Source organism: Gouania willdenowi, chromosome 4, assembly GCF_900634775.1.
Source record: "Gouania willdenowi chromosome 4, fGouWil2.1, whole genome shotgun sequence".
In the NCBI taxonomy this organism is placed as follows: domain Eukaryota; kingdom Metazoa; phylum Chordata; class Actinopteri; order Blenniiformes; family Gobiesocidae; genus Gouania; species Gouania willdenowi.
Window position 1 is genome coordinate 38,940,233 of NC_041047.1, and position 27,060 is coordinate 38,967,292.

General features: G+C 40.7%; 2 protein-coding genes across 6 annotated transcripts in view; both read left to right on the forward strand.

Moving 5' to 3' along the window:
* ptprfa (protein tyrosine phosphatase receptor type Fa) overlaps positions 1-12,090 on the forward strand; it is a 147,238-nt gene extending 135,148 nt beyond the window's left edge. For all 5 annotated transcript variants that reach the window (XM_028443395.1, XM_028443399.1, XM_028443396.1 and 2 more), the window contains 4 exons: positions 5,736-5,861; positions 7,672-7,826; positions 8,180-8,315; positions 10,062-12,090. In XM_028443395.1, coding sequence (XP_028299196.1) covers positions 5,736-5,861; positions 7,672-7,826; positions 8,180-8,315; positions 10,062-10,130 — 486 coding nt within the window. In that variant the 3' untranslated portion in view covers positions 10,131-12,090. The remainder of the gene's footprint in view (positions 1-5,735; positions 5,862-7,671; positions 7,827-8,179; positions 8,316-10,061) is intronic.
* Positions 12,091-16,890: 4,800 nt separating this feature from the next.
* The window catches only part of kdm4aa (lysine (K)-specific demethylase 4A, genome duplicate a), a 46,948-nt gene continuing 36,778 nt past the window's right edge, over positions 16,891-27,060 (forward strand). The window contains exons 1-5 of the mRNA XM_028444064.1: positions 16,891-17,026; positions 19,708-19,874; positions 23,494-23,669; positions 24,470-24,584; positions 24,725-24,918. Of these exons, the coding sequence (XP_028299865.1) occupies positions 19,737-19,874; positions 23,494-23,669; positions 24,470-24,584; positions 24,725-24,918 (623 nt within the window). The 5' untranslated portion in view covers positions 16,891-17,026; positions 19,708-19,736. The remainder of the gene's footprint in view (positions 17,027-19,707; positions 19,875-23,493; positions 23,670-24,469; positions 24,585-24,724; positions 24,919-27,060) is intronic.

Consider the following 27,060-nt stretch of genomic DNA (forward strand, 5'->3'; position numbering starts at 1 on the left):
TTACTAACTTTTATTCATAGAGCGTTGAGATAATTGTATGCGTTTTTTTTTTTTTTTACATGTGCATGTTTACATTTATATTTTAGTGCATTTATTATAATATGTCATGTAAAAGCTCAACTAGGGACAAGAGTTGGAATTCAGCAATAGCTATAAACTGTACAAAACATCAGTTACATTCATACAGTTGTTTCTCTGTAAATGATATCGTCCTTATGAAAAAAAAATCAATTCTATCCCAACTCTAAACCTGACCACCTGTATGAGAGTGAAATCTCACAGATAGTGGGACAACTTAATATGAAGCATATTTTAATAATTAACTACATATGTGTAACTCATAGACCTGTTTTCCATTTATTAAATTGTAATTGACTGTAATTGTAATTACCGTGGAAATTAACTAAACACTAAGTCAATTATCCATCCATCCATCCATCTTCTCCCGCTTAGCCGTTTCCGGGTCGCGGGGGCAGCATCCTCAGTAGGGAGGCCCAGACTTCCCTCTCCCCGGCCACTTCCTCCAGCTCTTCCGGGGGGCCCCCGAGACGTTCCCAGGCCAGCCGAGAGACACAGTCTCTCCAGCGTGTCCTGGGTCTTCCCCGGGGCCTCCTTCCGGAGGGACGTGCCCTGAACGCCTCACTAGGGAGGCCCCCTGAACGCCTCACTAGGGAGGTGTTCAGGGGGCATCCTAATTAGGTGCCCGAGCTACCTCATCTGGCTCTTCTCGAGGCGGAGGAGCAGCGACTCTACTTTGAGCCCCTCTCCGAATGACTGAGCTTCTCACCCTATCTCTAAGGGAGAGCCCAGCCACCCTACGGAGGAAACTCATTTCGGCCGCTTGTACCCGTGATCTTGTTCTTTCGGTAATGACCCAAAGTTCATGACCATAGGTGAGGGTTGGAACGTAGACCGACCTGTAAATCGAGAGCTTCGCTTTTTGGCTCAGCTCCCTTTTTACAATGACGGACCGGTGCAGACTCCGCATCACTGCAGACGCCGCACCAATCCGCCTGTCGATCTCTCGCTCCATCCTTCCCTCACTCGTGAACAAGACCCCGAGGTACTTGAACTCCTCCACCTGGGGCAGAACCTCATCTCCAACCCGGAGAAGGCACTCCACCTTTTTCCGGTCGAGAACCATGGACTGGGATTTGGAGGTGCTGATTCTCATTCCGGCCGCTTCACACTCGGCTGCGAACCGATTCAGTGAGATTTGAAGCTCACTGTATGTTGGAGCCAACAGGACCACATCATCTGCAAAAAGCAGTGATGCAATACTGAGGCCCCCGAACCGGACCCCCTCAACGCCCTGACTGCGCCTAGAAATTCTGTCCATAACAGCCCCACAACATCCAGGGCCTTGAGGAACTCCGGGCGGATCTCATCCACCCCCGGAGCCCTGCCACCGAGGAGCTTTTTAACCACCTCGGCAACCTCAGCCCCAGAGATAGGAGAGCCCACTCTCGGGTCCCTGGGCCCTGCTTCCTGATTGGAAGGCGTGTCGATGGGATTGAGGAGGTCTTCGAAGTATTCCCCCCACCGATCCACAACGTCTCGAGTCGAGGTCAGCAGCGCACCATCCGCACCATACATAGTGTTGACGGTGCACTGCTTCCCCCTCCTGAGATGCCGGATGGTGGTCCAGAATCTCTTCGAAGCCGTCCGGAAGTCGTTCTCCATGGCCTCACCAAACTCCTCCCATGTCCGGGCTTTTGCCTCGGCGACCACTGTGGCTGCACTCCGCTTGGCCCGTTGGTACCTGTCTGCTGCCTCCGGAGTCCCACAGGCCAAAAAGGCCCGGTAGGACTCCTTCTTCAGCTTGACGGCATCCCTCACCCCTGGTGTCCACCAACGGGTTCGGGTATTGCCGCCACGACAGGCACCGACTACCTTGCGGCCACAGCACCGATCAGCCGCCTCAGCAACAGAGGCACGGAACATGGCCCACTCGGACTCAATGTCCCCCGCCTCCTCCGAGAGATGGTTGAAGTTTTCCCGGAGGTGGTAGTTGATGCTCCTTCTGACGGGAGACTCTGCCAGGCGTTCCCAGCAGACCCTCACTATACGTTTGGGTCTGCCAGGTGTAACCGGCATCCTCCCTCGCCATCGGAGCCAACTCACCACCAGGTGGTGATCAGTTGACAGCTCCGCCCCTCTCTTTACCCGAGTGTCCAAGACATGCGGCCGCAAGTCCGATGACACGACTACGAAGTCGATCATCGAACTGTGGCCTAGGGTGTCCTGGTGCCAAGTGCACATATGGACACCTTTATGCTTGAACATGGTGTTCGCTATGGACAATCTGTGACGAGCACAGTAGTCCAACAACAAAACACCGCTCGGGTTCCGATCAGGGGGGCCGTTCCTCCCAATCACGCCCCTCCAGGTCTCACTGTCGCTGCCAACGTGAGCGTTGAAGTCCCCCAGCAGAACGAGGGAATCCCCAGGTGGAGCACTCTCCAGTACTCCCTCTAAGGAATCCAAGAAGGGTGGATTCTCCGAGCTGTTGTTTGGCCCATAGGCACAAACAACAGTCATGATCCAGCCCCCCACCCGAAGGCAGAGGGAGGCTACCCTCTCGTCTACCGGGGTAAACTCCAACATACAGGCACTAAGTCGGGGGGCAAGAAGTATAGTCACCCGGCCCGGCGCCTCTCACCATTGGCGACTCCAGAGTAGAAGAGAGTCCAACCCCTGTCGAAAAGGCTGGTTCCAGAGCCCTTGTTATGTGTCGAGGTGAGACCGACTATATCTAGTCCGAACTTCTCCACCTCGCACACAAGCTTCCACGTCCCTAACGCTAGCTTCTGTAGCCGGGGATCAGATCACCAAGGCCCCCACCCTGGACGACTGCCCGATCCACATTGCACCGGCCTCATATGATCCCTCCTGCGGGTGGTGGGCCTACGGGAGGGCGGGCCCACGTCGTCCTTTCGGGCTCTGCCCGCCCGGGGCCCGTGGGCAAAGCACCCGCCACCAGGCGCTCGCACTCGAGCCCCAACCCCGGGCCTGGCTCCAAGGTGGGGCCCCGGTAGCGCCAATCCGGGCGATGTGAACTGCCTTTGTTGTTTCATGTACATATATGGCTATTGAACCGCTCTTAGTCGGACCCGTCACCTGGGACCTGTTTGCCTTGGGAGACCCTACCAGGGGCATTAAGCCCCCGACAACATCGCTCCCAGGATCATTCGGGTACTCAAACCCCTCCACCACGTTAAGGTGGCGGTTCATAGTGGAGTAAGTCAATTATATTAACTCAATTACGATTACAACAGCGACAGATTTTTTTTTTTTAAATTACAATTACGATTATAATTGTAATTTTTTAAAATTACAATTACGATTATAATTACGCCATAATTGTAATTAATTATCAATTACGCGATTACAAATATAACTGACCCCCAACCCTGGTCCATTCCAACAACATGGCATCTGATTTTCTTTTTCACAATTTTCCTTCTTTTTGATTTAGAAGATTTTAGATTTTAATCTTTTTCGTGTCATCGCCACGTCAGTTTGTACTTTTCCGTTTCATCGTTTTTTCTCTAATCCGAAGTCATGACAGGCTATTAAACTGCCTGAAATTGTTCCAAACATGTTTCATAGGGTTAATGAAGTTCACTATTGTCATTTACTTTCATGTTCATACACAGCAGAAAAGCACTGAAACAAGCACAGCACACGCTGAGATCACACTGGGTTCTGTTTAAAATGTCAGTCGTTTGCTACACTAGCTAAAGCTAACATTAGCCCACCTGTTTGACAGTGAAAATATGGTGAAAAGCAAAATTCCAACTCCTTTGACTCTGTTACATGTTTCAAATAAACTGTCAACTTCTTCAGCGTCGTGCTATCCCCACATGAAGGGAAATGAGTATGTAACCAGTAAAAAATAAACTGGATTCACTCGTGCTTTGACTTCTTTCACTTTGTTTTATTTTGAAGATGAAATAATTGCATTCTTCCTCTGGTCGGCTTTAACAATGCCTCAACCTTAGCATTAGCGTGAGGTGAAAACCGTCAAATATAATAGAAGTGAACAGACATAACAAGTGCTCAACATCAATAGATCAAACAACTCTGCATTGTTTAAATAAAATCATCATATTAAGTATTTGATTTCCTTCAAACTTTTCCTTTCAATACGATTTTAAAGGCGCGTAGGGCAGGCTTATATTTTATGTCTTTTAATGTTAATGGTTGTTGAAGCGCTCTAAACCAAAGAGAATGATCCCACACATATTTCTACCTATTGCCTTGAACAGATTGTGTGATACATTTTGTTCTGGGTACAAATTTCCCACGCAGTTTTGCAGATGTGACGTAAAATGATGCTAATGGTGACGTCAAATGACGCTAGTGCACGTTCTCGACGGCTTGGAGAGGCGTCCCAATACCAGAAATAAAGAAGAATGAGAAGAAGACAGCTTGGAGACTGAAAAAAGACGAGCACAGTGGACTAAACCACAGTTTGGTTCCACAGATGTACGCAGAGGCATGTGCACAGGTCTTGCAGTAAACAGTCACATGAACGGCGAGTAAATAAATAACTGTGTCACAGTTGGAGTGCAGAAATGACATATTTACGTTTGTTTTAGTGGTAAGCATTGATTTTATTAACAACTGTTAATGTCAACATCAGATCAACGCACAGAGCAAGAAGCAAAAGTGAAACACAAACGGGGGCACAGTGCAACCTAAGAGACCCATTAGATCTATTTACATAATCCATGTATCAAAGATAAGAATGATCCATGTTATTGAGCAGAAAAAGGAATGTTTCAACAGTGTATTTCTTCATAAATCTCCTCCTCTGCTCCATCCTTCCTGCACCATGGATCCTGCTCTCACTGTTACAGTTAAACCTGCATTATTTAGGACTACAGCAGGAAAGGAAGAACGCTGAACGCTAACAACATTATGTGACCAAACCTGAACACCAATTCTAAAAATCTGTCCAAACCCGACCCGTCTGGTGCCGTCGGGTATCCATCCTCTCCGGTGCCAAACAACTGATGAACGCTCGAGTGGCGGCTTAGCTGATGGCTGCAGTTACACGAACCACCATGGTGTCACTATGGAGTCTGATTTATACATCCTGCCCTATGCTTAAAAATATTTTAACCTACATTATCAATATCAATGCATATATTTTTAAGTTATTAAATCTAAATGAGAATATTTATAATTACTGGTATTTTTATTTTTACCTTATTGAAATCTTAATAAAAAACATTAATTAATTATTATTAATAATCAATCAATCAAAATTTTAACTTTTTTGTATTTTAAACTTCACTTTTTTATCAATCATTTGTTTCAACCATCACTGAAAATGTTTGTTTCCATCTTTTTAACTTTTTTTATTTAACCTATAGAATGTAACTTTACTTATTTTAACTGTTTAATTGCCTCATATTACGTCAGATTTTGTGCGAAATTACATTTCTGTTTCTCTGGCTATGCATTTACAATGGATAGACAAATTGTGTGTAAATATGTGCTATTTTCCCAAAGCATGCATGTGAGGGTGTATTTAGTGTCATTGTGATTTATACTTGATTTTGTTTAGAAAAATAATTTATTTTCAGGAAGTGAATTCTGTATTTTCCGTCTATTTTCCGCGATCACGGGACATTACAGGCCCTCCAACAACCTGATTGTAGCTCAGCATTTTCATTTGTTGAAACTCATTGTCTTGCTTTACTGCTTTTGCCTTTGATCTGTAGGAGAAGTGCCATCAGTACTGGCCCGCTGAGCGCTCAGCACGTTACCAGTACTTTGTGGTGGATCCCATGGCTGAGTACGACATGCCCCAGTACATCCTACGAGAGTTCAAAGTCACAGATGCAAGGGTTCGTTCTCTTCAACGCGAAACAATACATCAAGATAAATATTTAGATAAAAAAGAGAAAAGATCAAACGTTCAAAGTATTAAATATCAAATATTACTAGTGTCTCTGAGCAACACTTCATTTAAAGTTCAACACAAGCTGATTGTATGTGAGAGGAAATAAGATCCACGTTTCTGTCCAAAAAAAGAAAGCAAACCAGTTGTATAGCTAATAACATCATGGTCAGGATTTAGATTATATATCTATATACAGTATATAGATAGTGACAAAAAGGAAACTTCTTAATATAAAGCAACAAGAGTAGATTTACAGAAAAAAACACACAGACAACAACCTAACATTGAAAAAAAACACAAGTATTATATTAATATACAAGTTTTTAACTGCTTTTAAAGCTGCAGTACGTATCTTATTTTTTGGCTTCATTTAGTCAAAAATCCGTGATTTACTTTGATCATATTGTAATTTAAAGTATTCTGAAAGGACTCTGTTCCTCTGCTCCTTCTCTTGGCTCTGTATTTGAGCTGACACGACTTTTCAGACAATCAGAGTGTAACTAAAGTTGAGGCGCGTTCATGTCCTCTGTAGTAAAGTGCGGTGGTGAAGAATGGCAGGAAAAGTCTCCATCACAGTGTTGGCACAACGGGTGCACAGCAAAGCAAGAGGGAAAGGAAGAGAGACGTGGAAAAGCAACAGAAAAAAGATAATGAAACATACTCTGGTGACATCAGTATGTTGCACAGTGTCGGCGCCAGAAGGAGAGAGAACCAATGGAATGAATTGCGTGTAAACCTTAGTAGAGGTAGGTACCTGTCACATTTGAGCTGATAATTTGTACCTTTGCTGTAATACACATATTAAAAAGCAGCTCTATGTGACAGAGCTCTATATTGCGAGTATTTCACTTGCCTTGTGCACAGAGGTAAAAACCTGTGTGCGAATGGCAAAACATCAAAAAAGTACCGAATTATGTATCTATCCCTAAACCTTAGAGAAGCATATCCAAGGTGGAGAGAACATGAGCAATTCATTTGCAGTCTGGACGTGGAGTGGTGTTGGTCTGCTCTGACCTGCAGCTGGGATTACTGTGGTTTTTGGGTTGGGGGAGGGGCTTACAGTAGTAGTTGCAGATTTAGTAACAGTAACAAGAGAGTGATGCATGCTTTCATGTCAGAGTCTCTAAAACATCAGAAAATAACACAAGATAAAGTTCCTACATTTGTCACTTGTCTATATTGAGAGAAAAGACGCCAAGAACTCCACGAGGATGCTGGTGAATTCAAAACAGGGAGGGTTGGGAGGAGCGTGGTTGATTTTATTCCATACTCACTATTCTACATACTGCAGCTTTAAGTGTAATAGTGCATTGTAGTTACAGCACAGTAAAATGACAACTATTCAATAAGTTGATCCGTGTGCAAAGTGCACGAAAATTATGTAAATGTGTACGATGGTAGCATCATGCTAGCAGATACAGAATGGTGCAAAAAGTGGCCAAAGACATTTGTAAAACTTCAGACTCGCATGTTTACACTTTATGGCACAATTTTCTCAAAAGTATGAAGTCTGGTTTTCTTTAAAAAATGTCATCATTAGAAATATTCCACAGACAAAGATGATCACCCTTAGGTACATACAGTATACACATATACTGTGGATGTGGATGCTAATAGTAATATTCAACCATGAATGAGAAAAAATGAGAGGGACAATCACTGGAAACCATTCCAGCTTGTGGCTGACAGACTGGTGTGTTATTGGCTTCAATCACCCTGACCTACTGTATGCACTGTATGTTGTTATATGTCAGGATGGCCAGTCCAGGACCATCAGACAGTTCCAGTTCACTGACTGGCCTGAACAGGGGGTTCCAAAGAGCACAGAGGGATTCACCGACTTCATCGGCCAAGTTCATAAAACTAAAGAGCAGTTTGGACAGGACGGACCAATCACTGTGCACTGCAGGTAGCGCACGCATGCTAGCTAAACATACAGTATGTAGTTTATGTTCCAACAATGTCAATAACCTGAGCGTTTACATTAGCCATCAAAACGAACTTTAAAAAAAACATTTTTTGAGCAAATGATCTTGTATTTAATGATCTATGATGCCACACTATGTATTTATCTAAGAGAAAAATAACTGTTTCCAGCAGCTTTAATAATAATAATAATAATGCTAATGAATTATTATTATTATAGATATAGCTAAAGATGTCCTCCATGTCCTTCACTGAGCTGCTGCTCTAAGCCTGTTTTCTACACTGCATTCTTCTCACGTGTGTGAGTGTGAAGTGTGATGTGGTTTTTTTTTCCAGTGCTGGTGTTGGAAGAACTGGTGTGTTCATCTCTCTGAGCATAGTTCTGGAGAGAATGAGGTACGAGGGCGTGGTCGATCTCTTCCAGACCGTCAAGATCCTCAGGACTCAGAGACCAGCTATGGTCCAAACAGAGGTGTGTGTGTGTGTGTGTTCATGTGTGTAATCTCTCAATCTCTCCTTCTTTTCAATTGAGAAACTCCCGTTATAGATGCTATTTTAGTTATTTAGTGATGTCCTCATCTACTGAGAAATACAAAACATCAGTGCTGTGTACGCATATGCTGTGTTGTACACAGCATATGATACTAAGTCTGATGTCAAAATGAGTATTTAGTGCATTCACATTAGATAGTATGAAAAGACTGAGTACGTGAGAACTACCCACATGTATACTGTATCGCACAGGTGTCAAACTCGAGGCCCGTTGGCCAAATCCGGCCCTTTAGAACATCCAATTCAGAACTCAAGAGAAAGTAAAAATGACAGAGAAAACATGAATTATTGTGTGAATTACCAAATAATCCAGTTGTAGTTATCTCAAAATCACAGATTTAATAAAAATCAACGATATTTTTTAGGGGCTTGCATTTTCCTTTTGTTTATATCACATGAATTACAAATGCACAAATCACATCCCATCTAAACAATTATCAACTATTCAAGGGGTGGCCAACTCCAGTCCTCGAGGGCCTGATTCCCGAGACTTTTGTCCCTGCTCCAACACACCTGAATCAAATGAATGGCTCGTTATCATTGCTTCAGCAGAGCTTGATGACAACACATTGGTTTCAACGAGGTGTGTTGGAGCAGGGACACATCTAAAAGTCTCAGGAATCCGGCCCATGAGGACTGGAGTTGGCCACCCCTGAACTATTCGAACAATTTTAATCTGGATTCCGCACTGAAACAGCCCTCCTCAAAGTCACCAATGACCTCTTCTTCTCATCTGACTCTGGCCTCCTCTCCATTCTCGATCTCACTGCTGCTTTTGACACCATCAACCTCTCCATCCTACTTTCCTGCTTACAATCCCTCCTCAATATCACTGATGATGCCCTCACCTGGTTACACGCTCATCTCACTGACTATCATCATTAACACTGTCCCTCTGTCCCCATGAATCCCCCAGGGCTCTGTGCTTGGCCCTTTCCTCTTCACCATCTACAGTATCTCCTCCCCCTCGGTCAAATCATTCGTCGTCATCGTTTTCACTGCTACTTCGATTACGTCCAATTATACATTTCCACCAAGTCTATCGCCCCTGAAACCCACGCCACACTGTCTCTGTGATATCAAAGCATGGCTCCAAGCAGGATTGGGGTCAATTATAATTGTAATTAATTACAATTATGGCGTAATTATATTATTATTATGAAAATCTTTTGCTTTCGTAATGAAATTGTAATTGAGTTCAGATAATTGACTTAGTAATTGTGATTTCCATAAAAATGGTTATTTATAATAAAAAAATAAAAAAGTAATAATAATCTAACGCAAATAACCTGAATTCATATGATCGGATGTTTTTTTTGAAAAACTCACTAATCAGTGATTGGTCCTGATCGTGTAAAGCCTACTGTAAAGTGTCTTTGATTCTCTGGAAAAGCGCTTTTAAACAAAATGTATTATAAACATGAATATCATGACAGATGAGAGATTAACCTGAAAATGATTTGTAAATAGAGGGTGACATATCTTTACTTCATAGTTAATTTTGGTTTGATCATATTTGCTTCATAATAACTGTGCTTTCCCCAATAGTTTTAGGTAGTTTTATTTAATGATGTTTGTCCGAATAGAAAAGGGTGCATGTTAAATTAAAATGTAAATAAACATACTGTGAGAAACTCAAACCTAACTGAATACTATTTGTCTTCAGGACCAGTACCAACTGTGCTACCGAGCCGCTCTAGAATACCTGAGAAGTTTTGATCACTATGCAACATAACCTCATCCAGAAAGACTGGAATAAAGACAGAGCTGCATCGGTGCTGCACAGTGACCAGAAGAATACTGTATAAGCACAGCACAAACTGGGAGAACCAGACTGGACTGGTGAAATGGTTCTGTATCACAACCCCCACAATCCAACTGAAAAACTCAACGTTTGTCATTCTGCACCAAGACCATCCTGATTCTCTGGGTTTCCTTTTTATATTTAATAATAATGTGATTTTCTGTCATCATTTATACTGAATATTACACATTTATGAAGTCCCTACTGCCTTATATTTTTCTTTTTTTTTTTAAGTCATTTCAAAAGGTTTATCTACAGAATAGTTATCAGAACCTGCTCATAATTATTTTTTGTACTGAAAACATTTTATTTAGATATGTATTTGGCATTGTGTAATCCAGACATGAACTAGATTCACCAAAAAGCAGATACATTAATCAATAAATCCATGATTCAAACTATTTATACAGCACCTTTCTTAAAAAATTAATTGTTGTCCAAAGTGCTTCCAATAATTTTTCTAAAGTGATTGTTAAAGAATAAAATTATAAAAAAGATATAGAGACTATTGCACACAGAAGTAATTTAACAAAGTAATTAAAAAGAGGAGAAATCAGATGTCACGCCTTGAAAAACTAGCCTGGAAGCTAGGGGACGCTGAAGAGCGGCACAACCAGCCAGTCCTTGAGCCCTTTTCCAGGACCCGAGTAAGGTTGCTGAGTTTCTCGAACCATATTCTTGATCTCCCAAGATGCGGCTCTCACCATACAGGAAGTCAGACTCCCCCAGGCAGGAAAGAGGGGAATGGATCTGTGACAGGAAGTCGGACCGGATGTTGCGAGATCCGGGGCGATTAGAGAGTGAGAAGTTGAGAAGACTGGCCCAACGGGCTTGGCGAGAAGTGAGACGAGTAGACCTGATGTAGGCGAGGTTGTTGAGATCTGACCAGATCAAAAAGGGTAACTCCGAGCCTTCCAACCAGTGCCTCCACTCCTGTAGTGCCAAAACCATTGCTAGTACTTCTTGATCTCCAACGTCATACGTCTCCTCAACCAGGCTTAACCAATGACATAAAAAGGTACAAGGGTGTAGCTTGAGTGTTGGGGTCTCATTGAGAGAGAATGGCCCCCACTACAGAGTCTGAGGTATCTACCTCTACCACAAATTGGAGAGAAGGGTCAGGATGTTTAAACCCCGGGGCACTAGTAAAAAGAGATTTAGGTTTCTCGAAAGCTTGGTGGGCCTCAGAACTCCACTGAATGGGTGCTTGGTTTAGGTAAGTCTTGTAAGGGGGGCTGCAATGGAGCTGTAGTTACGGATGAACCTGCAGTAGAATTTAACCAGGCCAACGTACCGCTGAAGCTCCTGGCGGTTGCCCAGATGTGGCCAATCTGCAAAGACTTCAGTCTTCACCGGGTCCTATAGGAACTCTCCCTTGACGCAATCATAGGGGTGGTGAAGGGGCAAGGTGTGCACCAGATCCTGGGAGCGGGACATGGGAGCTGCTGACAGTGAGCAGAGTGAGCGACAGGGAACACTCCAGCTGACAATGGAGGAGGTCTCCCATTTATTACCTCTCGATGATTACCGGAGACAGTTAGGAAAAGGGCAATGGTGCGATGAGTCACTCGGGAGATTATCCTGCCATCCAGCACATCAAGGGGCAGATTCACTATAGAATTAGGGGTATTAAAACGTGTGCAAACGTCACTCCACATGTTAATAAGGGGTACACACCCCAGGGAATCTTCTGTGTGTCACAATGTGCCCTCAATCCATTCAGTGCATTTCCCTCTGATGAATATTTAAAGTAGGCAGCTCTCATAAGGGGCGAAAAAATGGGAGGGGGGAAATGCAAATAAACTAATGCAGTGGGCACAATGCAATTCATCAAATCTAGAACTGTTTGTGGTGATTGTTTTAGCACCGGAAAATAGTACGACTGACAAGCAGGTGCAAACTCACACACAGAGATCCACTGCAGTAAATGTTGACACAAAACACAGCGAAGATGAAAAAAAAAAATCTAAATAAAACAATAGTCAATATTTAACAGTCACTGAATAAGAAAATGCAGGTAGGTCAGGTAGCTTAGAATTAAATTTATTTAAATGCAGATGTCTTCCTCAGCCCTGTACTGAAACAATTCTTTGTAACAAAAGTTTCTAGCCTGGACAGAGGAGGTTGTTGCACCAATTTTTTTTAAGTGTGTCTGAATAAAACTTCTAAGTTGTAAATACTTAAAGAAGTGTTTTTGTGGCACATCAAATTTGGCCTTTAACTCATCAAATGACATTAAATTACAGTCTTTGTGTAGGTCTTGTAGAGTCATTATGCCCCTGTTTAACCATGTTTTAAAGCCCAAATTGTTTTTGGCTTTAGTATTACCATATATTTGAGAGAGAGAGAAGGAAAATTAACAAATGAAAGCACTAAAAATATGGGGTTTTATAATGTTTATTTCTTTAGTTCAAAATGATAATATACTACTAAATATTACCAGCAATTCACAAAATGACAATAAAAACACCAAATAAGAGAAAAATACACCGAATAATAAAAAGAAAAGACAACCAACAACAAAATCTGCAAAATGACACCAAAAACACACACTAAGAAATTCAAATACTTACTATTTCCAGCAACACACAAGACGACAACAAAGATACATTGCTGCAAATTTCACAAACACAACAGAGAAACATTCAAAATGACAAAAGAAACAGACTGAGATGGAATAATTTAAATAATACCAACCACACACAAAAACAAAATACACAAAATGAAACCAGAAACACACACATTGACACAGAAAACCCACATAATGATGATAGAAATGAAAAAACAAGGATCATTCTCCTGGTCCCACATCAGGAGGGAGATGATCATAAATGATAAAAACTATAGAAATAAATACGTATACATGAGGCACTAAACACTGCTTATTTCCACTTATTTACAAAATGAGATTCTTTAAAATGTGTGTTATCACTCATTAATTCCATCATTATGATCTATAGTGGTTTTTTCATATAGTATTCTGAGCAAAATGTGGTAGTTGGACATAAGGGGGTACATGGATTCAGAAATGAGAGAAATGGGGTACTTGAGCTAAAAAAGTTTGAGAACCACTGGTATAAACTACTACTATATTTGTTCTTGCTTGTTTATGGGTTCAATGACAATAAATATGGTTAGTTTGAAAGCAGTTCTGTCTTTACTTATTTGTTCAAAGCTACACAGACACTTTTTTTGGTGTATATCTATTTTGGAGTTGGAGCCCCCCCTGGAGAAAAATACACCAGCAAACCCAAGCGCTGCCCCGGAACCGAAGATGCAGCTAGGCCAGCAGAAAGAGCGGGGGCCAAGGAGCCCCAGGCCCCCCCCCCCCCCACGGCTGAGAAACCCCCCAGATGCTCTTAAGATCCCAAACCGAGAGGCAGCCACCGCCCCTCATATACACATCTGAGAAAGCCCCACGGAGTCGAGGACCCAGGGCACCCCGCCACCGACCCCAACCCCCAACCCCAAGGCCCCCTGCCAATATCCACCCCGACTGTAGCCCATCCCACCTTGGAAATACCATTGTCAAATTTGCAGATGATACCACTGTGGGGGAGACGAGTCTGCTTACAGGGATGAGATCCTGAGGTTGACATCGTGGTGTTCAGTGAACAACCAGGCACTGAACTTTACAAAAACAAAGGAAATCCTCTTTGACTTCAGAAAGCACCAGGCAGAGCCAGCCCTCCTCTACATCAACGCTGTCTGTGTAGACAAGGTTCAAACCTTCAGGTTCCTGGGCACCCTCATCTCTGCTGACCTCTCCTGGACTCCTAACATCTCAGCGATCATCAAGAAGGCCCAACAACGCCTGCACTTTCTGAGAGTGCTCAGGAAGACCAGCCTAAATGTGAAGCTGCTGGTGAACTTCTACTGCTCTTCCAGAGAGCCTGCTGCTGTACTGCATCACAGTGTGGTACACCTGTTGCACTGAAGCAGACAGGAAGAGCCTTCAGAGAGTAATCAACACAGCTCAGAGGATCATGGGCTGCACTCTCCCCTCCCTAAGGGACATTTACAACTCCCGCTGCCTGAGCAGAGCAAAAAACATTGTTAAGAACAGTTCTCACCCCGGCTTTCATCTGTTTGATATGTTGTCCTCTGGTAGACGCTACAGATCTGTCAGAGCTCGGACAAACAGATTTAAGAACAGCTTCTTCCCCACAGCCATAACCACACTGAACAATGTGTGTTAGACCATCCCACCTTTACCACATGCACTTTACATTCCACACTGTGCAATATTTTACTATCATACTCTGTATTACTCTTTTATACTCTGTATCACTCTGTGTTTACACTTAGTGCTGCACAATATTTATATATATATTTTTGTATATACTTCTGCAATAGTTCACATTTCGTTCCGCGCAATATTTACACTTTTATATTTGCAATAGTCTACCTCGTACTTTGAAATATATATATTTCTGCTATAGTTCACTTCATACTGTGCAACATTTATATATTTCTGTTATAGTTTTACTTCATACTGTGCAATAATTATATTTTATATTCCTGCGCATAGTCTTTACAATTTATACTGTGCAATATTTATATTTTTTAGATTTTCAATTATTCAATAGTTTACATTTCATACTGTGCAATATTTATTTTTATTTTCTGCAATATCTTTTCACAATTTACTACGCTGCTACCTGTAAATAACACATCATACCTTACCATACCATTGTTATGGCAATTATTATATTCATCATCATATCAAATGTGTGTTCATGTGTACACATTGTCATGTTTTAATACATGCTGACTGCATTACTCTTTGCACTTTTGAACAGCTGAGTCATGTTAGATTAAACAGTACAGATCGTATTGTATCCACAGTGCAACTCACAGTCTCTGCTGAAGGCCAAACTCAAACTCACATGCAGATATACATGCACACACACTATCAAGGACAGATAACAGTGGTGCCAACCTTTCCTCCACTTTTACTGTTGGGAACATCTGACCCCCTCCTTTTCTTTCTTTCAGGGTTGGGACTTTTTCTCATATCTGTATAAAGCTTAAAACTGTGAAAACTGTTGGTCAGTCATGTATATCCTGAGCCAGACACAAGACCTTTTGAACCATCCTGCTTAGTACCTGGCCGCCTTTCCTCCCATCAGGATGGGACATTTCTTCTTTTATACGCTTTTTCATTTAGTTTATAATAAATCCTTTTTTTATAAAATCATCACACTTCGACTGGACTCCATCATTCAACCAGAGCAATAAATCATGTCTCCAAATGAGGTCAACTGCAAATTTGCCGTGACACCATCATAGAGTTACTATTTATTTTCTTCTTCTGTTGTTTTTTTTCTTTTTAGCTGTGTGCACTTTAAAGGTGCAGTCTGCAACTCTTATGAAAGTGACTTTTTGTCATATTTGCTAAAGCTGTCACTATGTAAGGACAGCTTTACATCAAACTAGTTGTTTGTGTGAAAAAAACAGACTCATTAAGCCCCACCCCCTGCTGCGCCTGCAGCCTTTGGCAGATTGCCAGTGTGCACCGCGACTGAGAAAAAATAACCAATAAGAGCCAGGATTGTGTTTGATGGACCATCTGACAGCTGTTGCTCACAGGCCCCGCCGCTTTCCCGGAGCTAGAGCGCCATCTGTTTTACAGTGGCTGCTGTAATTGACACTGAGTTGTTGCTGCTGCTGAGGTTTGTGCACATTGAGGTGGAGAAGCGCTGCAGTAATATGCTTTTAACAGAGCATGTTATATTACTGTGATGTTGCTGTCAGGCTAATGTTAGCTTGTTATCTCCTCTGAGGGAGGGACTTTGGAAAGTTTGGAGGCAGGGCAAGAGAGCAGCCAGGAGGAAGGGGGAGGGAGGGATCAGAGAGTTGCGGACTGCACCTTTTAGGTGAAGCCATTAAATCTCATTGTACAATTGTATAATGACAATAAAGGCACGGTGTAATGAGTTAAGGTTCTGTCCTTGGGAGAGTAGGGTTGGAGGTTTGATCCCAGCTAAAGTTTTTTTTTTTTTGGACGTCAACATGACTCTGGCACCTACATTACATTAAAAATCAATATAAATGATGCAATGTCAAGCTGCCTTCACTGTCGTTATAGCCACTGTAGCTGGAGGACTTTCTTTGCAGCCATCCTATGCTGCTGCCACAGCTCATCAAACACTTTTTTATTAATATTATTACACACAGTTGCCGCGTACCTGGAGCAATGAAGTGACCAAAAAGCATGACTAATCACGGGAGATTTAAAAGACTATAGTCGCTGAAGTAGCGTTCTTAGTGAATGTGCATTTAGAACAGGCTCATATTCCAATAACACCGGTTTATTTCACCCATCAGGCTGAATTAATCACTCTCTTCCGGTTGGTTGCCATGGCAGCTTGATTAATCTCTGCTTCACTGATGATGGCTTTATATTGTGCGTCCACCAAAGTAACCCAAGGTTTACATACTCAGGGTTGATTGACCCACTTCATACCAGCTGTAATGGAATCAGATACCCAGAGTTTCCCATCATGGGGTATGTTGACCCAGAGTTTATGGATAAACTCAGAATTTGTTAAACCTCCTTTATGGAATACACCTCAGAAGCTTCCCTGAGCACCAGAACAAATAAAGTTATGTGCGCCCCTGTCTCTGCGCAGCGCAGCGTGTGATTGGCTGATGGCGAGTTAAGGCCGCCCCCAGCCGCACGTAAACAATCACGCACTGAGCATGCGTGTTGTGACGCGCTCAGGATGGAGGACTGTCGTTGTTGCCCTACCGAGGATGCCTGACTTTTTAGACTTTCCGTCCTGTGACCTGAGACATCACATCTCTCCTCCGCTTCAGTGTGTGTAAGTGTCCGTTTGTCACTTTAGAAACAGTTTTTGTGGCAGAAGCCAGAGTTTGACTCCAAAAACTAACGCTCCGCAACAAGCCAAGATTGCTAACTCTGTTAGCAGCTGTCAAACCTCTGAGTCCGTCACTTTGTTTATTAAAACACTACCAGCCTCGTCACGGCGTCAGAGCTATCCTAACATACTGCTAATGTGTACTGGGTTATAGTTTATTAATGTTGGGATTACGGGGTTTGAGAGAGTTTGGTGTATAATAGCATGTTTACTAGCAAAGCTAAATGTTTTCTCCCACAGGCAGAGTCCTCAGTGGGCCGTCGAGTTAGATTGATTTGTCGTTTGTCCAATCATATGCTGAGAATCAGAGCCAAGTGTGATTCTGTCCAATCACGGGTGATCTCAAGCTTTCGGGGCGTTTCCATCACTCCGACTAAAGTTAAACACTTTGTTTTGGGGAAACTCTCATGTACATAAATGTATAAATACTCCACTATCCATCGTGATGTAGTTAAATCAGGAATTTATCGGATACGTTATAAATGGTTAACTTGGCTGGATTATTTATGAGGCTCGTATATTCTTTTAATGTATTCTTTTTTTTTTTTCTCTGTGATTTGTATATATTGTCTGTTTATGATGTGGACTACGAGCCTGAAATGAAGCTTATCTATCTATCTATCTATCTATCTATCTATCTATCTATCTATCTATCTATCTATCATGCCTGTTATTCGTTAGTTTGGATTAAAGGTGGGCTTTTGGTGAAAGAAGCAGGATGTGAACCTACATAATGTATTGAATTAATATTTTTCCCATTTTATCTGTCCTTTGTTTAATGTTTTGTCTCATGTAGCCCCATTTGCTTTATCATACATTACATACCCCTTCTTATTTAGTGTATCCTGTTTGCTTGTGTCAGCTGGCAAAGTAAACACAAAAAGACAAAACAACAACAAAAAAATGCACCAAAAAATACACAAAATAACACCCAAATGATTACAAAAATATGTCCAAAATATACAAAGTACACAATAACAATAGAAAGAATGCTAATAATAAAAAATAATGCATTTCATTTGTAGTTCACTTTACATTCATGAATCTAAAAGTGTTAAAAAACAACAACAAAATAAACGAATAAATAAAATAACATAATTCATATGTATCTGATCTGAAGCTGCAGAATGGAAGGCTCATGTTTAAATGTATATGATGATGTTTACGTACTAATTGGGTGTAGGATTTAGATTAACGATGCCACTAAGTTTTTAGGGTGTAATCACAATATTTCACTCGATGGTTATCGTACTGATTCAAAAAATGTCCAAATCAATTTTTTTTTTAGTAGAAAAACCATTTAATTGCGCTATCATATGAATAACACTTAAACGCCCGGTCACTAGGTGTCACTAAACCAACCATCAGACCTTATAGATGTATGTCTTTTTTTTTTTTTTTTTTTTAAAGATTTAAACAACTTAACAATATCAGAATCTGTTGTAGAAGCAAAAGTTATACTTTTTATGAAAAATTTAATTTCACAGTTTGATAAACATACCACTTGTTTTTGATATTGGTGCTTGAATTATGGTAAATTACCATCTACGGTACTTGTTCTCACAAGTTTAAAAAAATGAAATTAGTTGTATTTCATACCATTTTGTACTTGTAAAGGTGACATTTTTAATTATTGATATTGCGATATATATCATATTATTTAGTATCGGGATGTATTGTGACTGGTAGGGTTGGGGTCAATTATAATTATGATGTAATTGTAAAAAAAAAGTGTCGCTGTTGTAATTGTAATTGAGTTGTAAATGAGTTCAAATAGTTTAGTTTTCTACCCAGTTAATATCAAAACTAAACGTAGAGATGAAAAATCAAGTTGCTGTATATGTTCATCAGAAGATATTGATATTCAGAGGACAAATTGATTCAAAACTATTTGCTTCAAAACATCCTATTTATTATTGGTGTTTTTGCACATTTTCACTGAAAAAAAAAGAAAATTCAGTGTTACACACTGCTATCATAAAATAGAGTGCATCAAATAACCATTGCAAGACATTGAAAGCATTGTAACCACCACTGAAATACTGCACAAATTCACAAAAATATTGGTTAAATATCCCCAAAAAAAAAATCGTGTTATATCGATTTTTATTTTCACACCCCTACCTCTGAATTATCAATATCTTATGAACATATGATGAACATATACAGCAACTTGATTTTTCATCTCTACGTTGAATTTTTATATTAACTTGTCATATCACAATAATATCGTATCGTGATACATATTGTATGGCAACATCCTTGCCAATACTCACCCCTAAGAACCATGTTATAGTTTTTTGGCTTACACATAGGCATACTTAGTTAACAATTGTTAAAATGTTTCATATCAAATTTACCAGTCAGTTTTCTTAAATATAATTAAAAATATATATATGAATTTATTTTAAGACATGGTTCAAAACAGACCTGTTATCATAAGAGATGCTAACACAAGAGGAAGGTTACATTTTATGGGGTTAATAATTGTGATTAATTGTGATTGAATTTTAGCAATTGACTTTCAGAGGAAAAATAATGATTTTAATTTAAAAAAATCTTGGTCGTAGTATGTCATCCACGGAGCCGTTTAACAGCATGTGTTAATGTTTCCCATCAACCAGAGGGACGTTCTAACTACCAGCTCCACAAGATGAGCACGACCTCCCCAGCACCGACAGTGGGCTTCAACATAATGACCTTCACCCCATCCAAAGCAGAGTTTGAGGACTTCAGCCGCTACATCGCCCATATGGAATCTCAGGGAGCACACCGAGCTGGGATGGCAAAAGTAAGTCCATGTGTGTAACTCTCTGTTCCTGGTATTTTGGCCCATTCCTCCATGCAGATCTCCTCTAGAGCAGTGATGTTTTGGGGCTGTCACTGGGCAACATGGACTTTCAACTCCCTTCAAAGATTTTGTATGGGGTTGAGATCTGGAGACTGGCTAGGCCACTCAAGGACCTTGAAATGCTTCTTACTAAGCCACTCCTTCATTTCCCGGGCGGTGTGTTTGGGATCATTGTTGTGCTGAAAGACCCAGCCACATTTAATCTTCAATGCCCTTGCTGATGGAAGGAGGTTTTCACTCAAAATCTCACGATACATGACCCCATTCATTCTTTCCTTTACACGGATCAGTCGTCCTGGTCCCTTTGCAGAGAAACATCCCCAAAGCATGATGTTACCACCCCCATGCTTTACAGTAGGTATGGTGTTCTTTCTCCTCCAAACACATCAAGTTAAGTTTTTACCAAAAAGTTAAATTTCGGTTTAATCTGACTATACGACATTTGCCCAATCCTCTTCTGGATCATTGACATGCTCTCTAGCAAACTTCAGACGACAACCCCCGTATGGTTTTGGGTTTTTTGTGTGGAGACCCAGATCGAGGGAGATTATCAGTGGTCTTGTACATCTTCCATTTTCTAATAATTGCTCCCACAGTTGATTTCTTTACACCAAGCTGCTTACCTACCTGGTGCAGGTCTACAATTTTGTTTCTAATGTCCTTTGACGGTTCTTTGGTCTTGGCCATAGTGGAGTTTGGAGTGTGACTGTTTGAGGTTGTGGACAGGTGTCTGTTATACTGAGAACGAGTTCAAACAGGTTCCATTAATACAGGTAATGAGTGGAGGACAGAGGAGCCTCATTATCAAAAGCCCATTTGTGCATAAATTCTGCAAGAAAGAGTTTGTTGGTCACCGGAGCTCTTGTAGCCTAAGCTAGCACCTCAATGCTAAACATGTAGCAGCTACACCTCAATGCTTAACATGTAGCAGCTAACACCTCAGTGCTAAACATGTAGCAGCTTGCACCTCAGTGCTAAACATGTAGCAGCTAGCACCTCAATGCTAACATGCAGCAGCTAGCAGGGACAACGGTCCTAGTGGGAGTAGACAGTGTCTCCAATCCACACTGGACACTCAGACAGGGTTCAGAGGCAAAATGAATAAATCCATGAGTGACAAATGAACAAAGTCAGTGGATAAATGATAGTAGTGGACAGTCGACCATTCTCTGTGGTAGAGGATGTGGGCGGGGCTAGAAGTGCTGCTACAGCATTGTCTGACCCAACTTATCAACTGTTATGTAACTAAATTCATCGGCTTCATCAGTTGCTCTGTTTATTTCGTGATATTCTAGCTATTTTACACTGTTCAGTTTACATTTCTCTGGGATGTTCTGGACTAAGTGCTGTTTTTTATTTTAATACAAAAACGCATTGTTTCATAAAGATTACAAAAAATCTAGAAAGCATGAATATAGCTTAGTTAAATTTAAGTTTGTGAACAATGCAATCATATTATATATATATATATATATATATATATATATATATAAGGGCTGTCAAAATTGATGCATTATTAACACATTAATGCAAATTCCCTTTAACGCCACTTTTTTTTTTTAATGCGCGATTAAAGTACGCCAGGTTGGTCAACTTGCAGGAGATTGATTGAGCTTGGAGCTGTTCCCCACACTTCGTGTCAGTAGAAGGCGGTAATGCCCCAAATGGTGGAGGCCAACCACCAATAAAGACCACGAAGAAGAACATTAGGGCGGCCCCGTTCGTTATTGGCAATTCAGGTAGCAACATGTTTGTGGATGAAGGTAGAGCAGCGTAGAGCTATGGACAAGGAAAAAGGTTCACACGACAAAACAAGTCATATGCGTGTATTGTCGGTGCGAGTTGGCATATCATTGAAATACGTCAAGTTTAAAATATCACCTGCTTGCTAAGCATACAGTCGTTGCTGCGGCCCCACCTCTTCCACGCCAAAGGCAGACCACGTTGGATTGTTTACAGAGGACACTGGACATATCGACAAGCAACGAACTTTCAACAGCAATCGCTAAATGGGTGGCTACATCCTGCAGGCCGATTAGCATTGTGGAGGACGAAGGTCTGCATGAAATCATTTGTATCACATCAAATGACTACACGTACACAGACTATGCTGAATACAATACTGTATGACAGCTGTGAATGGCAAAAAAATTTTGTTTTAATTTGTGTTGTAACACCCTATGTTGAGCCTACTTTGTAGTAAGGGATGATTTTGTGTTTTGTTTTATTTCTACCCATGTGAGGTGGTTAGGCACAATCATATAGCTAGTGCTATTTGCTTCGAGGTGGTACGTTTAAAATGACGAAATGTCTCTGCTGTGAGGCAGAAGGATCAATTATTTATTTTAAGCTCTGAAAACTGGACGTTTATTCATGTTAATGTGCCCATTTGATGATTCCTGTTGGGCTGAATTTTAAATTTTGCAATAATGTTTTTTTTAATAATGTAAGCATATTGGTCCACTCCTATGTTTATAAGAGTATGAGATTATTTAGCGATTAATCATGAGTTAATTATGGAAGTTGTGCGATTAATCGCAATTAAAAAAAATTATCGTTTGGCACCCCTGATATATACAGTATATATATAAGTATCTATAGTAGCAAGAAGCGCTGACTTTTAGTTTTGTAGACAATGTAGGCTCTAAGCTCTAGCAGGTCATATGCCAAATAAGTTGCTTCTCGTCCAATATTGTTAGGCCATTAATTTAGATTAATCAAGATGAATTCATTATAAAGTTCCTAATTAATTAGATAGCTTATTTTAATCGAGTCACACGGCACCACGAGTAATAATTTGAGGAAAATTAAAAGATTTTTTTTCAACAGTTTAAAATTAAAAATGACTGTCATAATACGATATGAGCACCAGAAAAACTGTGAGCCCGTAAAATATTGTTGAGTTTCATTTACATTAAAAGTTTTTACTTTATCTTGCAGGCCAAATTGGATACTCCAATGAGCCAGATTTTGCCCCCGGGCCTTGAGTTTAATACATGTGCCCTAAGGTGACAGTTGTTTAACCTTGATTAGTCTGTAGCTGGGTTTCCATTACAGATTTTTGTGAAATAAATATAGCTGCGCTTTGAACGTGTTTCCATTGAACGTAGTTTTGGGGAGGAGCCCTGCAACTCTTCGCTGCAGGAAGACGGACGCTAGGAACCTCCTTATAACACTCTGTATTCCTTTATTGTTTCACGTCTAACGTGGCACTTATCATTTTAAATTATAATGCTAAGAAATGTCTGGGTCTCCCCTTCTGTCCACAATTACCGCGTCATGTTTTCTCAGAGAGCAGTGGTCATGTGACCAGGTACGTCAAGTTCTGTGATGTGTATTTGCGGAAAAAGTGTTTCCGTGACGCTTTTGCGACACATTTCAATATCGAAACGTCTGAAAAACCTTCTCATGAAAGAGTCAAAACTTTTTAGCGATAGTTAAGTGTTTTTCTAAATGAAGGTGTTTCCATTACCAGTTTTTATTGCACTATTTAGATTTTGGGCATTTCCAAAGGTAATGGAAACGCAGCTTATAATTGGTTGACCTCACTTTGTCAAAGGTCATTCCTCCTAAAGACTGGAAGCCTAGAAGGACGTATGACAATATCGACGACCTGCAGATTCCCGCCCCCATTCAGCAGGTGGTTACCGGCCAATCAGGACTCTTCACTCAGTACAACATCCAGAAGAAGCCAATGACTGTCCACGAATTCCGCAAGACCTCAAAGTTGGAGAAGTAGGTGAAAGTATCCACCAGGGTTGGGGTCAATTATAATTGTGTAATTGATAATTTATTACAATTATGGTGTAATTTTAATTTTAAAAATCTATTGCTGTCGTAATCATAATTAATTTGTAATTGAGTTTAGATAATTGACTTGTATTTGTAATTGCCATGAAAATTCTATAAAGTTGTCAATTATAATTTAAAGCAAAACTGAGGAACCATGTTACAGTTCTTTGTACAGTTCTACACATATGTATGTAAAAATGTTTCATATCAAGCTTTCCCACATTTTACCATTTTTAAAAAAAAAAAAAAAAAAAAATGAAATTGAGGGGTATACTGGCATAAAAAGGACCCCCACACCAAAAATATTAAAACCTATATATTTTCATTGATTAGGAAGCCTAACAAGGTAACCAGTATATAGGAAATAAATTAGAAGATAGATATTTGTTTTTAGTGTATTTTACAGCTGATTTAGGACCCATTATCATAAGAGATGATAACACAAGAGGAAGGTTAACTTTTTTTTGGGTAATTTATTTCAGGCTCAGTAATTGTGATTAATTATAATTGAACTTTAGTCATTGAGAACGTGATTGTAATTGACTTTCTGAGGATAAAAAATCATTGTAATTTTTTTTGTAATTGGGAAAAAATGCTGGTGACTGTAATTGTAATTGAATATGGCTAATTGAAGTTGTAATTGTAACTGAAAAATGTAATTGACCCCAACTCTTGTATCCACACAGTGTGAGCTCTCAGTGTTGCGTGTGTGTGTGCGTGCTGACGTTTCTCACTGACTTCAGGTTCTGCAGTCCAGGTTGTCAGGGCTTCGAAGAGCTGGAGAGGAACTTCTGGAAGAACTTGACCTTTAACCCTCCGCTGTATGGCGCTGACGTCAGTGGGACGCTCTACGATCCAGTGAATGCTCCTTCTCTTACTCTGAGATCCAACCCTCTCACTTTTTACAATCTGCATTTGTTTGTAGTTTTTGCTCCAAGATTAGTAGCGCAGTAAGTCTGTAATGCAATTAAAGGCCTCGTGTGAATCCTCCCCCACAGGACGTGAGAGAGTGGAACGTTGGCCGTCTGAACTCCATCCTCAATGTGGTGGAAAAGGAGAGTGGCATCGATATTAAGGGGGTCAACACGCCGTGCCTGTACTTTGGGATGTGGAAGAGTGCGTTGGCTTGGCACACGGAGGACATGGACCTGTACAGCATCAACTACCTGCACTTTGGAGAGCCCAAGTCCTGGTACGCACACGCGCACACACACACACACACACACACACACACACACACACACCCCAAATTGGTCTTACCAGTCTGTCATTGCCCGATCCCGTTAGATCTCAGAAGCTAAGCAAGTCTGGGCCTGGTTAGTAGTTGGATGGGAGACCACTGAGAATTCCAGGTGCCACAGTGGGGGACAGTCACCCCAGTGGTATCTGTCATTGTGTCCTTGGCAGGGGCGTTTCTAGACCCCCTGGGGGCCCTAGGCAAGAAGGACTATGATGAATGAAGTCTAGGACAACGGATCGGTAAAGAAATACTTTGTTAAATAATTAATATATGAAATAAAATAACATAGCTATCTAAACTAAATGCAAACTTTACACACAATATATACAGTAAATGCCAGAAAAACAAACACAACTGAAATGTGCAAAATTTTAAGTATGATTAAAAATGCAACCAAGCAAAAAAACAAAACAAAAAAAAAACAAGGAATTGAAGTGAAAAGTAAGAGTACACTAACCATGAACATTGGATTTTCTGACCTTTTCTCATTGTCATTTTGTAACTTTCTTTGGTGAATCTCCCAAGGTGGGTTTTCTGAACTTTGGGGAAGTCCATATCTGTTATTTGGAGTGGTTCTTTTCTCACAATTTGACACCGAGCATTGTCATTGATTGCTTTTGGCCACTGCGCAGGATCATCTGATATTATTTGATTTGCTATTATTTAAGTACCTTCTGTTCTGGTGATGTTGTGTCATGGGGTGGTGAGGAGGTGGTGTTGGAATGCTGTGCTGCCATGCTGCTGCTGCATGAAGGTACCATCATGTCCTACTCTTCTTCTTCAAGACCCCCCTCATGATATGAGGTCAATATTGCTAGAAAGAAAATAGTATAAGAAATATTTGTGTGATCATATTAAATCAGATAGCTCCCATGATATATTTTAAACTTAAAAAAAGTTAAACTAAATAAGTTCCTACTTTCATGTGGAGAGGTCTGCTGTTGCTGATGATGCTGGTGTTGTTGTGGTGGTGATGGTCCAAAAAACTTTAACAAAACACCTCGAAGAAGAAAAAGAAAAGAAGAAATTTGGTTGGCTTGCATAAAGTAAAGTAAAGAAATGTGCATGCTACACAAACACTAAACATTTGAGATATGTATGGAATAAATAATGAACATTAATTTAGTAACAACTTTAATGCTTCATGTTAACATTTTATTAAATGTAACATTTAGGCTATAGCAGAACATTTGTGGATGTATCAGTTTTACCATTTGACAACAAACACTTTATTCTGGAAGAAAATATCATTGGCAGCAAAGGACTAACTTATTGTGTGGCTATGAATGTACAGTATGTACACAGCCATTGGCAACAAGACTTATGATATGTAAGCAAAGCTGGACTACTTCTTAAAATAAAACTGTTAAAATTGGTGTAAAGTAAGAATAAATATGTGCTCTAAGTTTGTCATACCACAGAAGATTTTTCTTAACCATACTGTCAAATTTGAATGATTAATAAAAACATATAAACACACTTTATGAATGTGTTTAGAAAAAAATGGCTGAATTTACTTTACACAGACTTAAATGTGTAGTTAACCATTCTGGTGCTGGGTGGATAACTGGGAGTCTGGGACAAAGTGCCTGGGACTAACTGGGACAAACTTTTTTTTTAATGTAACACACATCTTACACATTCTCACGTACCACTATTATGTTTTTTTTTTTTCATCCTCTTCTTGTTTTTTTTTCTTCTTTTCATGAGCCCTGTGGGATATGTTCGCTTCATTTTTTCTGTGTGTTTGATAACATCAGCATGTTGATGCCAGGACTGGTAGTAGTGGTTTCCCATTAGGGAGGTTCCTGACGTACCACTGTAATACGTCCGGGGGGTTTCAAGTTGTCACTGATATCTGCCGTCTGTCGGGGCCCCCTACTAGCAAATAGCCAGTGACTACTCAGAAAGGGCCCCGTGCAGAGGATCTTTGATGCGCTGTCGCTGCAGCGTCTCAAAGCAGTTACATTATTTTGTCATTGAAATTGACTGTCAGCCATCCCTCGGGGGCCTCCTTCAGCTCGGGGCCCTAGGCAATTGCCTGTGTTGCCTACTCTGTTGCAACGCCTCTGGTCCTTGGGCAAGACACTTCAC